The 17,788-nt window shown below is 38.4% G+C and overlaps 1 protein-coding gene across 3 annotated transcripts; it reads right to left on the bottom strand.

Moving 5' to 3' along the window:
• Window positions 1-42: 42 nt before the first annotated feature.
• On the bottom strand, window positions 43-17,569 carry kcnn4 (potassium intermediate/small conductance calcium-activated channel, subfamily N, member 4). Of its 3 annotated transcripts, none has more exons than XM_079344482.1 (9): window positions 17,050-17,569; window positions 12,126-12,227; window positions 10,535-10,971; window positions 7,596-7,731; window positions 5,253-5,363; window positions 2,713-2,834; window positions 1,306-1,375; window positions 651-817; window positions 43-558 (listed from the first exon to the last, which is right to left on the bottom strand). In XM_079344482.1, the coding sequence occupies exons 1-9, from the start codon at window positions 17,323-17,325 to the stop codon at window positions 555-557; spliced, it is 1,425 nt and encodes a 474-aa protein (XP_079200608.1). In that variant the 5' UTR covers window positions 17,326-17,569; the 3' UTR covers window positions 43-554. The 3 variants fall into 3 exon arrangements, with proteins under 3 accessions (XP_079200608.1, XP_079200607.1, XP_079200609.1); XM_079344481.1 differs by having other exon boundaries at window positions 43-501; XM_079344483.1 differs by having other exon boundaries at window positions 43-501; window positions 10,535-10,626.
• Window positions 17,570-17,788: the final 219 nt, after the last annotated feature.

Raw genomic sequence — 17,788 nt, 5'->3', positions numbered from 1 at the left:
ATAAGAGGATGTAATCACAAATCCTGTTTGCAGACATCTAGGTTATCATTTACTGAAACGGCTTCTGAAACTAAACATTTACAAGAGGATTTTATTCAAAAAGAAAGATAAGACTGGCACTGTAGAATTGTAGAAAAAGTTTCAAATAAAACAAACGTAAAAATGTTCATCTTGTTCCATAGGAACAAGGCAGTGAAGGAATCCATCAATGAAACCTTTCACTATCATTGAAAATAAGACTAGTGACTTTCCACAGTCCCAGTTTGAGATTTATTCACTTCTTTATCTGCTCACAAATATAACAAAATACATGGTGATTCTCCCACTGAGAACACGACTGGAGGGCTTATTTTGTCTGTATAGTTTTACAGCGATGAGTCATGAGCACAGGGCCAGAAGATGAGGTCTTTAGTGGGTATGCCAGTCCTCCAAGTGGTTCAGCATGTTAACAGTCTTGAGCAGCGCCTGGTGGAGAGCATTTGCCCTCTTCCTTTATAGATACTGTAGATTAAAAAGACACGTATTTGTCTCTGTAATAAGTGTATGAAGTCATGTCACCTGCAAAAAAAATCACAAAAAAAATAAATGTTTTTTTAGCAGGTACGCTCCAGGACCACATCCCACTTTGTGTTGTTAGCCTGGTTATTTACCTTATATCAGGGTTGTGATGACGTAGGACATGAAACAGCAGCTCAGATGTTTGTTGGAAGCAGCGACTCAGCTCGTCCAGCTTCTGCTCCATGGAGAGGATCCTCTGCTCCAACTCCCGATAAGAGTTATTCCAATTGGCGCTGAGGTCGCACATGATCATCTGCATCTGTTGAAATCCGACACACAATACAGATGGTGGGTTTCTGTATCACCGAGGGAAAACACTGGAAGGTTCAAACATAAATGTTTGTCCTGTCAGTTGTTCCTGGAAGAACTGGAGACGCATTTGAAATATATGCTGCAGACAAATTTGTCTCTTACTGACTGATTGTGGATGTGTGACAGTTTCAAGTCAATTGACTGCGACAGACTCAGAAAACTTTCATTTTTGCCTGCTCAAGCAACTTGAGCAGGCAATGTTTACTTTTAACATTGTACAAAGGGTCTTAACAGTGTATATACATACAAATGCCTCGAAGGTATTATTCCGCCTATTTATTTATTTTTGGCCTATAGCTTCCTTACACAAAAGAATGCAGAGATAGCTTTAGTGTCTTGCACTGATACAGTCTGAGTCAGTGTTTTTTGGAAGTAATTATGATTGTCTTATAAAGCTGTAATAGGTAATACACTGTTGTCCAGCTGTCGTTTTACCTTTGGGAGATCAACCATCTCGCTGACGTAATCTCTCAATTTACGTTGTTTGAGGCGTAAATTCCGAAATCTGGAAGTAGATTTATAAAACATGATAAAAATAAGACATGTGGAAATGATTCATAACAAACTTGAATTTTGATGACTTTCCTGAATGTTACTCGGAGACACAGAAAGGGGAACAGTTTAAATGTCTTCAAAGGGTCTTGTGCTTGACCTGTTTCTTTGTTTTAAAAAGAGGCAGTAAAATGTTAAGTTGTGTTTAAGTCAGGGTTTAAATGCTACAGTAGATAATAAAAAAGAGCACTACAACCACTGTCAAATAAAAAATGAATATCACTAACACTCTAAAATGAAGACGTGAAAAAAGGGACGGCCCCATATAATTGTTTTACTCTCAAAGTGTGGAGGTTCCTCCTCATCTTTTCCGCAGTTTGTTTATTTATAGTGGCTGTGCCCGGTGTAAAGCAGGAAGTACAACCCTTCCACCGAGGATAAGTCCCACAAAAACACATGATCCTGTTGTCAGGATAATGAATACAGTCACACTTCTGGACTTCCTGTCTTGTGCAAACCACTCGTTCTTAGAAGAGGAGCTTGTGCACAATAACAAAGAAGCACAATTCAACAGCAAATTGATTTTTTTTTAAAGGCTCCTGTAGGAGTTTATACAATAATCTGTGATTATCTTATATTATCCAGTTTTAGTTAAACAAGTAATCTGAAGCTTCTGTGTTCGAAGTGGATATGAAGCAGACTGAAATGAATATAAATACCTCAATGTCACCTAAAATAAATGTTTCTATAGCCTTGTTTTTGTCAGACGAAGTGAGTCTTTAGTACTTTAAAGAAACAGCCTTTTTATACATTGAAGCAGCAAAGATACATGATGATGGAAACATTTGACTTTAAACGAACACATGAAGAGATTTTCTTTTGAAAAAACACAAGATAACGAAAGAGATCAGATATACCACTTTGTCCACAGGGGGCATCAAATCAAAACAAACCTAAAATTCCTCACAAGAGCGTTAATGACATGTCATATCAGCGTTGCCTTGAAGGTTTATGTTAGGGCTTTTTATGTCTTAATTTAGAGCTAGGACAGTGGATAGAGTGAATATGGGGAATGAGAGAAGATTGAAGCCTCCTTAAGTGGGACACATGCATTAACCACTACGCGACATTGCCTGTATTCTGTTCGACAAAAGAGCGGGCCTTTGATCGCCCATGCCCTGCACATGAAAAAGAGCCAATCTAATTAGTAATCTAAATAAACAGTTTTAAAGTGTGACAATGGTTAAACTTATTGAAATAAAGTTAACGACCCCACACTCAAACCAACCCCCGAGCTACATCACTCACACAGACGGAAACACACACACACCATGGGTAACAGTCACTTACACTCTGATGGCCTCCAGCAGGCCTCTTTGGTGTCTTCGATGTTCTCCACGGTTGCCTTTTGCTAAGTTTGCACGGTGCAGAAGCCAGCATTCCCTTAGCACATTAGCAGCAGCGTGGCGGATCTGGTGAAGAAACAAAAACATAACGAATGGATTGATCAGACCATGGGGATACGACCTCCAAGATACCGGTACTTTCAATAAAAAAGCATTTTCCACTGACAAAAGCACACAGAGTTTAAACAAGTCTTCCCATTGAATCTGGTTCACAGTTTTAATCAACATAGTCTTTCCTGTTCAAACATTTCATGAATTCAGGTAAATGAAACAACAGAGGTTTTTAGAAAAAGGTTTTGTCGGAGGATTTGAAGGAAAAATCCTTAAATGTAATCACAGAGTCACAAACACCGCAGCATTTGAATCTCGATCACCTTTGTGCACATTTCTCTTTGATCATGTTCATGTCTGTTTGACTTCCTGCACAAATCACTGTAACAGCTCTGTGATGATGTCACACCGGCACTGTTGTGAGAGTTATTAATAGAGGCTGTCAGTGCCGGCATCCAGATGTCTTCCCCTGTTCCCATCAGAGTAAATATGGACAGAAGAGTTCATGCACACACACAAAAACACACGCCACTCCACCAGCAAAGGCATAAAGATGCACCTTGTGACAGGATGTAGCCAAGAGCAGAAAGGAAATAGTTGTATCCTCCAAAGCAGTGCACCTACTGGCGTCACACACGGCTTTCAAGTTCAATGAGAAGCTGTCTTGAAGGCACAAACTGTAACTAAAGCTGTATGACCTCTAAAAATCATTACACTTTATATTATAATCCTAAGAAACTCATTCAGCCCTCTGACACTGTTTCCTTGTAAGTTTTTGACACTGTTTCCTTGTAAGTTTTGTCAGGAGACAACTCCTGCTTGAATCCAATCCAGGCCTGCAAACAGAACACACACTTCCACAAAAACACACGCACACACACCAATTTCCTGCACACCGCTGCACCGTCCTGAACTAACACACGTTTTCTTTCCTGACAGAGTTCAGATGATTTCCTCCGGTTGACACCTTCAGAATGCTATAAAAAGGTCCCTTCTATTTTCCCACACTGTCACATCCTCTGGTGTCTCTTATTTAAGGAAAGAAACAAATTATATTAAGGCTCAAAAACCAAAACACACATACAACACGGAAAGTCGTGACGCTTCCATCCTGAGCACTCCATCCGCTTCAGGGTTTCTCTTATTGGTCTGGATGTAGGTCGGTAACCTCTGAAAGTAGGGGGGGAAGTTGACTGTTTATCAAATCTTTATCTACGGAAGTTGATTTATAGATAAATATAACCTCGAAAATAGTGCAAAATAAGATCACCTCACATTAGTTACACCTTTTATATTGGCCAGTAGTAATAAAGACTGGGTTGGGAAAGAAAAAAAAAGATTTTGGTTGAAAATTTCTTTAGGTTAATTAATGTGCTCAGTAAAAGGAACGAAGAAAATCTGTCATCTATAGTAGTTGTAAGCGTGTCTAAACTTCGACCAGTGTCTGCCATGAGGTACCAATTTTAAGAACCAATCATGCCTCCCCGTGCCTCAACTTTAGTGTTTTCTTGCTACTGAATGAAACACGAGAAGATGTGGTTTCTACACAATGCAAGCAATGAGCTGAGGAACGCTTCTGGAGAAACAGCACTTGTGCATGTAGGTGGGGAGCGTGGCCTGTGAGGGAGCACAGAGGGGAGGGGGTGAGTGTAGATGGAGCACTAATGGAATGCTACTTTCAAAATCTGACTAGTTTTTCACAACACTGCCTTAAAGAGCCACTAAATGTCATTTGGATAATTAGTTGATGCAACACGTCAGATGCTTTTTTAAGTAAAGACTTATTTAAACGACCTAAACTTAAATATGAACAGGTAATTATTTCAGTACAAGTTATTTTCCTTTTATCTTAAGTGCACACTCCCATTTAGTTCAAATATGATAGTCTGCTTAACAGCAAACTACTTTCCAAAGCAAACTAAAGTTTTGTTTTGGTAGTTCTTTCTCTTTTCGATATTGTGCAATGCAGCACAGACTTTTCTAATCAGTCTGCACTTACAGCTGAATAACCACACGATGATCCAGTGACTTTGAAAACAATAAACACAGAAATAGTACCCACTGAAATGGAATTACCTATTTTAAACAAGTTTCAAGTTTCAACAGAGTGATGAATGAAAGGGAAAGTACGTTCAATAATTGAAAAAACATCACAGTGTGGTGAGGTAGCAGTGATGTGAAGTGTGCATGAAAAGTGATAAAAAGGGTAAAAACTGTAAAACAGTGCTATTGTCTTGAAGCAAAGGTTCAAAAAAGCAAAAGTGCCCTTGTACGCATTTCTTTAAGACGTATTTCTGTTAAGAAAATGGATGCAAAAATTAAACAATAACTCAGTGAGTCGTAATGTTTTTCTTAACCACATATTTTAGTGGTTACAAAATTTGAACTATATCATCACAATTAATGACAAACCAAAACATGTTTTGCTCTTACCCTCTTAGAGATTTGGATATCCAGCATGAAGAAGTGCACATGTTTCTCTCCTTTGTTCAACGCCAGCGTCTTGTTCACCACTGCCACTAGCATGGCTGTACAGGCTACACCCTAAAACCAAAACACAGAAATATTGAAAGATTTTGGCATGTTGCTGATTTACTCTGCCTCTCTCTCCAAACGTTTCTCTGAATCTTGTAAGCATAGAGTTTTATCCTGCCAACTGTAGCAGCCCAATAAGGCAGAACTGAGGAGAAACTAACTTTTCACGTTTAGAGACTGAATTTGGCCTAAACTTTGTCCCACGCCTCATGGGAAAACTACATGTTGACTCTGATACCTCATATGGCCCTGTCTAATAAATCAAAGTTATATTTAAATGACTACGAAGCTCCTCTCCTTTAATATTAGCTTTGCGCTATTGCTGGACACGAAACCACCAAACAATGGTCGAGATTTTAATAGTACGCAGAATAAATCACATCCACACATAACACACGTCACAGAACACACAAACATAAATCTGCACCGTTTTTAACTCCATAAAGGAAAATGATGAACGATAACCAGTCTTTACCTGTTCTTCTGTTTCAGTGTGCATTAGAAAGAAAGAGAAAGAAGGAAGAAAGCGCAATCAAGCAATAGAATAAGAAAGCACAAAGCAACGTTTTTAATGATGTATTTATCTTTCACTCTAAAAGCCACTAAATATATATCATTACACTGTCTGTGAAACCTGGGAGGTACAAACTCTTTCCATGAATCCATCCACACACAGTGATGTGATGCAAACTGTGTTGTCAACCCCTGAACACAGCTGTCCTGACCGCTCATACTAAAGGTGTGAGAACCCCTGAGACTGGCTCCCAGACCAAAGCTGCCCTGATGGGAGTAGGAAATTTATTTTTTCCAAATCACTGGCACAGGTTGGCACACCCTCATGATGCACTGGTGCCAAAGGCAATAAACCACCTAAAAATGGATATGGTGGAAAGTTTTCCCTTATAAGGGAGGGGGTGGGGGGAGCTTATAAAAACACAGCAGATGGAGAAAGAGAGATGGAAAGAGGTCGTTTTCCACTCTGTAACGGAGGTGTCTGAACCAGGTTGGTGCACTCATCCAGGACAACGCCAGTGATTCTTACATGCTTGTATTAAATGTTGACTCCAGAGAGCAAAGTTCTTTCTAAACAATCACAGCCACTCCTCTTATTCAGTGAATTAATGTTTATCTTCCACTACTGTTGATCTTTATGCTTTACCTCAAATATAACTTCCCCATCCCCCTAATCTTTCATTTCTATCTATGACCCTCCCTTCTACATTTTTTTTAGTCTGAACTTCATAAAAACATTTCTTTTCTTTTGTTTCTAGTTCAACCCCCCCCCCCCCCCCCCCCCCAAGAACTTTAAAGGACTTATACTGCTCTTATTTGCTCCTGTACTGTCCTACTGGACAATAAAGATGCTAAATTTGATCTCCAAGATATCCTCAGGAGGTTTGTTAAAGGGAAAAGACCACTTGTGCAGCAATGCAATGTGATCCCTCGGCCGACACATCCCTACATACAGGTGTTCTGTATGGGCTGCAGACCGACAGTCTCTTCTGCACTCTTCTCATGTGAGGGCCTGGTACAACCAAAGTGCTGCCAGAGGGCAGCCCTGTCCTATTTTTCTTAACAGCTGTGATCTGAATCACACACAAAATAATAAAGGCATTCATGCCCGTCAGTACAGCTAGAGTGTGCAGCTGGGCAAGGAGGGAGTAAAGTGTCCAGGTTAAATGGTGAAATAGTGCAGAACAGGCTGTAATATAACAGAAGAGAAATGAGATGAAGCGAACTGAGTCAATATGAAATGGGGAAATCATATAGGAAAATAGTGTGGGGAAAGTGTCTAAAATGAAATAAAACAGAAATAGAAGGGAATGAAACAAACCATTGAGGATGTTATGGAAAAAAAATCAAACAAAAAACAAGGAACAAAAAAAAATGCAACAATAAATCATAATTTCCATATGGGAGACATGGAGTGAAAATTAAAATAGTTTGAGCTTATTAGAACAGAATACAGCTTTGTATAGTTAATTGGAATAAGTTACAAGAACACAGATTACAAGAACACATAGCATTAATGAACACTGTTGTAAATCAGGAGTATCATAGACCCATAGAAACAACGCAGGGAACAGAATAGAAAGTCTTTTGGGGGATCTTAGGAGAGTCAAGTTCCATGAAGAGAAACATATCAGATGGTTATGGTTAGAAACAAACAAAAAAGCAAGAGAAAGATTTGATATTTCCATTCTTTTCTTAATGTTCTCTTAACAAGCAACCCAATGTTACCATGACTCCAGTGAAGAGACACACAGCCTTTCCACAGCTGCTTTTGGGCGCCACATCCCCATAGCCCACTGTGAGGAAGGTGATGGCTATGAGCCACAGTGCCGTGTTTATGTTGCCAGTCACCTCTTGGGTCCCCCTGCAAGAATAGAAACAGAACTGAGACAGTGTTGGAACAAAATGTGAACAATGCATTTCTACATATACCACTGTAATTATGGGCTAAGTCAACCCAGCTGACCATTGATAATATTAGATGTTGATATAAGGTGGTTGCAACATCAGGTTGGTGCCAAAAAGTTAATTTTAGGGCAATGTCTAATGTAAACATCAATCTGATGCAGATAACTTACATCTGCATCTTGAGCTTGATCAGGGGTGGGACAAGGTATTGATACAGCCTAATATCACTGTCCTGATTTTTGTCATACAATTATTGTTTCTTTCAATAATTGATATGATTTATATAAATTAAATTCATGCTGCTCTACACATAAAACCCTGCCAATTTGACATCCCACTTCCCTTCCCTGACTCCTGATGATTGAGAGCAATCTGAACAGAAGTTCATTGGCCAAAGAAGTTGACCAAGGGATAATATTAGACAGAGGATGACACATGATAAGAGACAAACATGACACCAAGTTGCAGTAAATAAATACATTAATCCTGAATCTGACCTATTTTAGAAGATTTTTACATTGTTCAGTTAATCAGATATTGTGATGTATCATAGAGGCCAAGTTCGGTACATCGTATCATATCATGAGTTACCTTGTCTTTCTCACCAATTACGGTGAAAAATTGTTGGCTTTACATTGTGTTGTTAAGTCGCCCAATACTTATTTCAAATGCCACCTTGTTGCATTATTACTGTATAACCAAAACCCAACATCCGCTAAAAGTCATAATGTTAATCTCAACTCAAGTTGTCCATTTCTCATCTTTATATGTGAACAATATGTTCAATCAAATATTCCACTCATAAATAAATATTTTCCAATACTGTCTGACACCTACCCCCTGGCAGCAGTTTCAGGCTTTATAAATAACTCTAAAGAAATAACCGATCTTGTCGCTAATGGTGTTGTTTGCTTTCGTAACTTAAACAGAGTTCTTAATATTGATTCAGGCTATTTCATAACCAGCTAAAAACGTCTTACAGGATCTTTAAAGCACAACATTGAAGCAGTTATTGATCTATACCTGATTTTTCTGTACATTGATTGTTTGTCAACTCCCAACTTGGTCATGTTAATTTAAACTATAGAGACAAAGGATTACAGAGTCTTTAGGTTACATTGGCTTTGAAATAGAAGTTATGTGAATTGTACAAAATGATTCTTTCATTTTCTAATCCATTTATTTTTTAACCCAACTCTTCCTTAAAAATGTAAATAAATTGCAATAGCTTTGAAATACAACAAAAAAATCACTCTCAACTCAATACTTATAGATTTGGAATGAGCCAAAACTCAGCAGACGCCAGAAATTTCTGACTTATATCAAATAAATTAAACATCCTTTTTCCGGATTTGTTAAAGGTGTGGTCGTCTTTCAAACAGTGTTATCAGTGATGATGCTCTGCAGTATAACATAAACTCATAAACTGAAACTTGAGAAACATCATAAAGCCTGAGTACATGCAACAGAGATCACCACAATGTAAGTGTTCATTAGTCTCCTGCATAATGAACTAATGTTTAAAAAGTCCAGTGTACAACAGTTCAGTGTTAAAAAGTGTGTTGGTCTTATCAGCTTTCAGTCAAAGCCTTTTTTTATTACCTTTGACAAGTCAAAACATACAAGCCTGAGACATGTGAAGGAAATACCTCCCATTAGAGTCCAAATGAACAAATGACCTCATGCTGTTCAAACACACTGCATAGGCTAACGCTGACAGTTAGTTGGCCAGCGTCATGAAGCAATTTGTCAGAGTAACTAAACAGAAAATCATGATTATAACATCAGTTATTTCAAACCCATTCTGAACAGGAAAGTCAAATTGACCATCAAGATTTATGTAGGAATGTTAAACTGCTGAGCATGTTGTGTTCCTATCACGCATGTGTGTAACGGGGGGTGCAGGGTTAAAGGAGGATAATAGACGTCCTTATGTTGACATCTTTGAAAGAACGTTTTAGAAGCATACTTCTTCAGTGAAGGGAGATGCTCACAAAAATGGGCATGCAAAAATGCTCACACAAACACACTCGTTGGGTTTAGATTCAATTCTAAGCGTTGGCTGATCGTATAATATGAGAAGAAAGAAAAGAACATTGAAGACTTCCAGTGAAATAGATATACAAACCTCAGATTTTCTCTACCTATAAGATTCTCCTTGGATAAGAATCGCTTTGGAAAGTCCTTTAGTCACTCAGCTTAAGGTGATTGGGAGAATCTTAAAAACTAATGGACAAAATAGTTTTGTGGAAAGTGTAAATATTTCATTCCTATATGCTTTATTTTTTATGCTCATTGCTTTTTTAATGCTTATTTGTTTATTCAGAGTTCTATTTGCGAAGTCAAAAACAACTTTCATAAAATTAGCAACACATACGCAAAGATTACACTGGGATAGTAGAAAGAAGAATACTTTTGGAATAGCTTAAAATGGTATACACATACATTTACATAATTCCACTGTTCTGATAATAGTTGCACAGTAAAACAAGTATCAATGCTGCAAGCTTAAAAATGACTTTGATAGCAAAGCTTAGCTTCAAGCAAAGACTAGAACTAGGATAAAACAACTTTGAGTATTAAAGAAGACCTGACTTTTGGCTTTGGCAAAGGCAGTGCTCTCTAAGTGGGCTTTCAGTTTGTAAATACATGTGCACAGAAGACGCACAGCATATCAGTTGCTAGTACTATGGCTTGTTCCTGTGACAGTTTCAGAATCTGTTTGCATTGATGATACGTCATGCAGTTGTCTCTCCTACCTCTCACAGAGAGTAAGCATCCAGGACGCAGTGAGCCAGAAGAAGAGGATGAACACCAGCAGTGTGCGTGCAGGGTATTCATTCAGCAGTACCTTGAGAACAAAGCGGAAGGTGAAGTTGATGTTGTTGAGGGAGCCGATGCTCCTGTAGGAGGCGCTCAGCAGCACTTTGCTGTGCAGCAGGATGGCTCTGTGCACCAGGTACAAGCGCAGGAACATCAGCACTGATAAAAGCAGGTCGACGTCCATTATGACCTCTTCAGACTGGTTGAAAACACAGAGCTGAGCTGGGGAAGAGAAGGTGACATTACGTCCGATCTCCCGGTATGAGCCGACAGGATGGATGACACAGACCAACATCTCGAGAGAGATCACAAGAATCCTGTGGCTGGTCATGGCAATACGCCAGTCCACCTGGTTATGATCAATGACAAACAGCTGGAGGACAGAGGAAAGAAGCAGAGAGTGTGGGAAGAGAAACACATGATAACTGTGCTAATTGATGAAGACACAGTAAAAATACAGACACACAGGCACTTACACAGTGCAGTTTTCTGCACCTGTTTATGTGCTAACCCTCTGATATCAGAAGTGTGGATCTATCTGTCACAAACAAAACTGTTTTAAATAAAGATAATCCAAGGTTTTCACAGGATATAGCAAATACTATAGGCTAGGTATATTTGATTTAGGTATACAGTAAGTGTGTAGATTGGAATCTCAAGCAAAAACTCTATATCTAGAGAACTACATGTTTGTAAGAGCCTTTGATAAGAGAAATTATTTTTAATCCTAAAAGGTGGGAGACCACCGGTAAATAAATTAAACAAGACAATATTCTCTGATTTTGTCTGTCTCTTTTTTGATCCATTGATTTGATGCTTTTCAGTCTACCTGGCTAAAAGAAACAAGTTTCACCAAAAAAATTCAAGCTGCATTAGTGCTTGTGTTTTGGTCTCCACCCTTAACCTCTTATCTCCCCTTCACACTTGCACGGACCCCAATTGTATCAGACACGCATGACTTGCTACCAAACTGAAAACATCGCGTGTGTGTGTCTGTGTGTGAGTATAAACCCGGCAGCCCGAGTGAAAACAGACAAAGATAATTTTGAGTCCTAAAAAGTACTTCAGTATAGTTATTGGCCATCTGGTGCTCTACTAAATATGTATGCAGTGTGTGGGCAAATAAAAGACTGTTTACTCGGTTTAATTTCATCCAAACCTTTTCATGTATATTAAATTACCAAACAGCGGCAGCGAGCCATGTGGTTTGGAAAAATATAGAAGCTGAAACATTGTTCATGCTTGCGTGGGTTGAACATCTCGTCCAAGTTTTTTTCTTTATGCAGACAGCAAATGTAAGAGATTATCAGTTAAGGCTACCATTTAGAGGTTCATCTTAAGAGACTGCCCTCAAGTACCTCCAACAAGGTATCACTTTAAACGAGCTAAATCAAAAACAAACAATTCCGTTTTAAAACAGACATGCACTGAATATGGCGAGCATGACGGTGAAAAATCAACACAAACTCTCACATCACAATAACAACGGCCAGTGTTGGAACATAGAGAAAAGGCAAACACGCTCACCCTGATGTCTTTATAATGGAAAGCTATAATAAGGGCCAGGAGACACCCAGTGGACAGGCTGATGGAGGAGTTGATGATGAGTAATGCGGTGTATAGGCTGTCCTGGGAAGGAAAAACAGAAAAGGAAGATAAGACTCTTAAAGGAAGACTTTTTGCAGCAGCTGGAATTTGATTTCTTTTCCTAAATGTTTCCATTTCATGAAAATGTTCCTAAACTGTTCAGTTTCTAATGTTAATAGAGTTTAAGACAGAAATGGAAAGAAATAAAAGAATATTTAAATGAAATAGAAACGCTTATTGTATGAGTGTTTCAGTCGCCCTTAAGGAAATGATGGATGAATGGTCACTGGAAGCCAATATACGTGTTGTCCGACCATTTCAGGAAAAGGGAGTGTTCTTGCAGTTTTTTACAGTTCTATATATAACTATATTTCTTAATTAAATATTACATTGCATCATTTCGTATTTGTGTAATGCTATGATTTGGCCATTTAATGACCCAGACTGAAATTAATATGGATAACTCCTTATGAGCTTAAAAAGCATATGAGACCATTAGCAAGAAGACTGATTGTTTCTTCAAATTATTTTAATTCCTGTTGCTGTGGTGTCAGACAATGTCATTAAAAGTATGCAGCAGAAGCAGCCATTGTTTATATTTACCACACCAAAATCTCTTGATTTGACAGATAAGATAAGGGAGGATGAGACTTTTTTGTCTGAAGACAAATTACTACCTAAGATAAATCAACACAAAGCTCCTCAAATTTACAATAAGGAAAAAACAACATAAGCAGACACAACGTGTCGATGGAAAGGTGCTGTAACTAAGGTAATGTTATGAAAAGAGATATTTTATTTGAACTTAAGTAGATTATTATTTAGATTTATTTTCCTGAATAAGTAAGACAACTGTCTGCAGATGTGGAGGTTAAGGTTATCTTCATATGACATCAATTCCATACTTTAAAGGCAAACAGTTGCGTTGATTAATGTCAGATTAGAAAATACATAATTTTTCATATTATGAACTCAGATAGGAGCTTCAACCTTCACTTGTATCTCAACAGAAACAGAGACATCAATTCATTGGATGAGGAAATACAGCCACAGCAGAGCTTCATCAACATTACAAATGAAATAAAAAAAAGAAAAGAAATATATTGTAAGTCCACTGCTTTAATGTTTAAAATCTTCTTTAAAAATAATAAGGCAAAGGCAAAAAAACATTGTTCAATAAAATAAACAAAATAATTTACAAGAACTATTTTCTTCTGAGATTATTATCATTATTTCAATATTTAACCTTTAGACTTGTAATCAACTATTCTTCTTAACTTGTAAAGTCATTGTAAAACACACAGGTAAACATGATTATCTTGATCCCTCACCAGCTCCCCACCAAAAAGCATTTGGACACTAACTGTGCTTGGCATCATTGAATGTGTTCTGCCTCATGAATGTTTAATCTACATTGTGTATTACCCCAGTCATCCTCAAATAACTTTAGAACACACCTTTATATTAGACTTTCTTTTTTGTTTATAACTTATTCAACAAAAAAAGTGGTGTGAAAGTGAAATAAATCTTTCTGTAAAACTCTTCTGTACTTTGGTCTCAACAGGTTAAATAGCATTTACACCCATCTCTCACAAAACTCAGGGCAACTTATGCAACCCCAGTGGAAGGTTTTACTGGGAATTGTAATTTAATGTGGTTTACAGTTAAAAAGATAATTGCAAACTTTCAAACTTGGGGAAACTTGAGCGTGTAGGTGGTATGGTGTGACGTCGGTTGGCAAGGTGGGCCACTTTCCACAATTTCTCACGTAGCATCCACATAATGCCTGTATTTCATCCAAGGCTTATTGGACGATTCCATAACAGAGACTTCAACAACACTACTTGCTGAGTTTTTAAATGTGGTTTTGAGACATTTTTTGCTGTCGGAAATTGTCATTTCAAGCCTGTTGAACCCAATTTGGGTTAACCTTAACACGGATTGTTTCTCACAGTCTTGGATGAACAACGAGCCACCGTAACGAGGACAGGCCACCCAGAGCTGAGCGAAAAATAACACTTAAAAAACTGAATACAGAACATAGAAGGTGGTCTGCTTGTATGTACTGTAATAAATAAATACTTTCCAAAGAAAAGATTCAAGCAACTGACTTCAGTTTTCACATTTTGGCTGTTGTTCAATGGGATTTCATTAGCTTTAATACACGCATGTGCCAAATATCTTTTTGAACACGATGTGTCCCGTATAAAACAGACCATAACAATATTACACATGCAAGAGAGACAGTTATAGGAAAGGAGACAACAAAGCTGGTTTTATCTCAGATGAACCATGTTACTTTTGGTTGGGGGAAGGAGTTCATGACCAGACAGGTTTGTATGACCATGAATAACTGCCGTCATTTTAATATTTTCTGTCCACTAAATGTGGATGCAATGATCAGTGAAACGTAAACATAAGAGAGGCATGAAGGCCAGCTATGGGCCGGTTTGTCACCGTTTCATGTAAGCAATGGCAACACCTTAAGTTAAAGTTTTATAAATGTTTGGTCTTTTACATTTGTTGTACACAATTTATTGGTTTGAGTAGTGACAGTGATAAATAAATCAGTCAGGTTTAAATATAGGGATGTTTCATTTTATCTAACTTTAATGTCTTTTAACAGTCAAATATATGCCCTTATTGACAATCTTTGCCATGAACATCAGTTTCAGCAGCGTGCTGTTAACAACTTGGTCTGACAAATACTCAACAGCAGCAGTTTCAGGCATTAAAAATAATAAGCGTGAATGAATCAGTTTTGATCCTGACGGTTCTTTTTGCTTTGGTAGATTAGAAAGATACATGAATATTCTCATGAATAGTCTTTTTCATAACCAGATAAAAACTAATGGCAGGGGCTTTAGTGTTAATCAATATAGAAGACAAACATGCAGAATAAAGAATAAAAATACATATTCAAAAAAATACAAGTAAATCAACTGCAACGTGACAGGTTATTATTTCATAAAATCTCATCAAACATTAACATTTGTAATACAGTTGTGTCAACATGACAAACATCTTAACCTACCCCTTTTTGTTCACACATTTTGACATATTTTGATAAATACGTTATCATACTTCAAAAGTCAACAAAGGGTTCAACAATGGATTCGGGAGCATGCCGCAGGTCAAGGTGAACACTCTAGCCTCTAGCTAAGCCAAACTCAAGACCTAATAGAGACGTTTTGACTGACCATGCAAACACACTAATTATACACTAAATGATGTGGAAAGATAGCCTGAAGTATTCAGAGCAATCTCGCTGTAGGGGAAGAGGTGAAATGTGGAAAAAGGTTCCATAAATAGCCTTGTTTTTCATGCGTTTCCATGAAAAGGTATGCTTAGAATACAACTGTGGAACTGCCTGAACTTTGAAAGCTCTGCAAAGATTTCAAAATGTGTTAAGACAGCCTCTGTGTGACTACTTGGGATGAAGATGGCACAGCTTTGACATCACACTAAGTGTAAAGATGAATGCTGAAAGCCATGGTTAGATCAGCCTCTTCAAAATAATATGCTCTAACTGTGGCAGACAACACTTTTCCAGTGAATCAGCATTTCCATGGTACCTTAGCTTGTTCCTGTTGTTGGGAGGACTCAGACAACACCTGTTCTTGGTTGGATTTATAAACTGGAAGAGCAATGTCATATTCATGCCAGCACCGTTAATATCACAAACATGTTTCTCCAAGTCCAACTCTCTAAACAAAGGCGTTATTTCAATAGGTTTCTCGCTGATCTGAGTGAGAAATGTGCAGTTCTTTGACACTGTAATCAATCATTGACTTCACAGCATGGAGGTGGTCTGATGTTTTGCGGCACGGATGAGAACTTTTTTCCACATGTGGAGCTGGCGTGTGCTGTGCTAGAGGAGCTCAGGGGGGAGTTAATAATTTGTTGATTGTGAAGCCTGGCATTGTTATCCACTGAGATCTGCATGTTAATGTCATGAGGCTGAGCTACCAAATAGTGTGTCTGGAAATGGAGGAACTAATCAGTGGGTCGGGGAGGTCAAACCCCAGGTGTATGTTCTGCTGGGGTTCTGCATGCTTGGGTGGCGTGCTGTGGCTGTCTGCTAATCAAGGAAATTGTTATGGAGCACTTCTGCCGCAGTAACTGAAAAATGCAGGAATAAATAAATAAATAAAATACATTCACACATTTTAGTAGGCCTAAATATATTCATGTGTTTGCAACTGTTTCAGTCTTGTCTGGTTGACAAGTGTTTTGGAGAAGTTGTATCTTCAGGATGCTGTCATACAGCAAAGCATCACTGAACACACTTGCATTTACCTTTATGATACATAAAGGTAAAAAAGCAAGAATAAAAACTGTCGTAAAAAATAAAGAAAAAAAACTATTTTTAAAGCTCCTGTGAGGAACTTCTGATGATTATGTAGCCTATATGTAAGGAGTCATTTTTTTTAGCAAAAGAAATAATGTCATCCTTTTTTTCTTCTAACAATCTAATGCAACAAACATTAGGATCCTTTTTTAGTGTTAATTTTAGTCTGTTTCTCAACAAGCTAAACACTTCTCATAGGAGCTTTAAGTTAGTAAGCCCCATAGCCTATTATGGCAAGTCTGCAAAACAATTCCGAATAATGTTGTTGATATAGTAAAAGAAAAAAAAGGCTGCTTTACAAAGCATGCCGAATATGTTAAGTGTTTGACTTTGCAGATGGACGTTTAAGTTAGTTAAGTTTTCTATGATTTGCGAGACTTACTAACATCATGAGAATTACAGAGTTGTAGGCAACATAGCAGCACGAGAAGTATGTTAATAAAAACATCGTTTTCCAAACTAATATCTTTCATAATCAGATGTATTTAATCTTTTATGTATCTTAATACGTACCAGATCATAGCGACATATCTCGGCGTGGATGATCATGAGCAGTATCCCCAGCAAAGCAGCTCCCAGAGACAATGCGCAGAGCCGCTTTTTCTCTTCAACCAACAACTTTCTGTCTCGTAGTCTATAGAGGTTGTCTCCCTCCATGAAAGCTGTCCGCTTCCCTGTGAGCGACACGGATACTTCTGCCAGGTCGTTACTTTTTTGATTGTTCAAGCCATCGCAGTTCACACAATCCACTTTTAAATCTCCGTGTAGGCTGCGGTTCGTCATCTCCATCTCCAAAGCCAATTGAGGAGAGCGCAGCCGCCTGTGCCTGTCTAATTCTGGTCCCCCTTCATTTCCCCGTCCTTCGCCTGTCCTGCTCCTCTTGCTGCTTCCCCCCACAGTCGGGGAAGGCACAGTCCGATGGGCTCTCTGAGTTCAAGGCCCTTCTCCTCCCGTGGGTTGCTCATTGAAGTAGCAGGTTCATCTAAACACTTGGTCTCTGCACCCTGTCACCCTCACCTTAAAACTCCTACTAACCTGCGTGGCGTGCTGACGCGCACTGATGTCATTTGCCGGAGCAGGGGCTCGGCGCGCTCACTCGGCCCTGTAGCCTACTCCGTTTGTATGGCTTATTACTTTCTGAGAATGACTCTGTCTGCCACATACTATTCCTGGTGTGCAACTTTCCTTTTCCACGACACAAACGCAGAATAAATGTTAAGTATAAAACAGTTTTTTATCCTGTTAATTTTTT

Source organism: Symphodus melops, assembly GCF_947650265.1.
Source record: "Symphodus melops genome assembly, chromosome: 5".
Taxonomy (NCBI): Eukaryota; Metazoa; Chordata; class Actinopteri; order Labriformes; family Labridae; genus Symphodus; species Symphodus melops.
The sequence above is the reverse complement of the archived record's forward strand: the minus strand, read 5'-3'. Positions and strand labels throughout refer to the sequence as shown.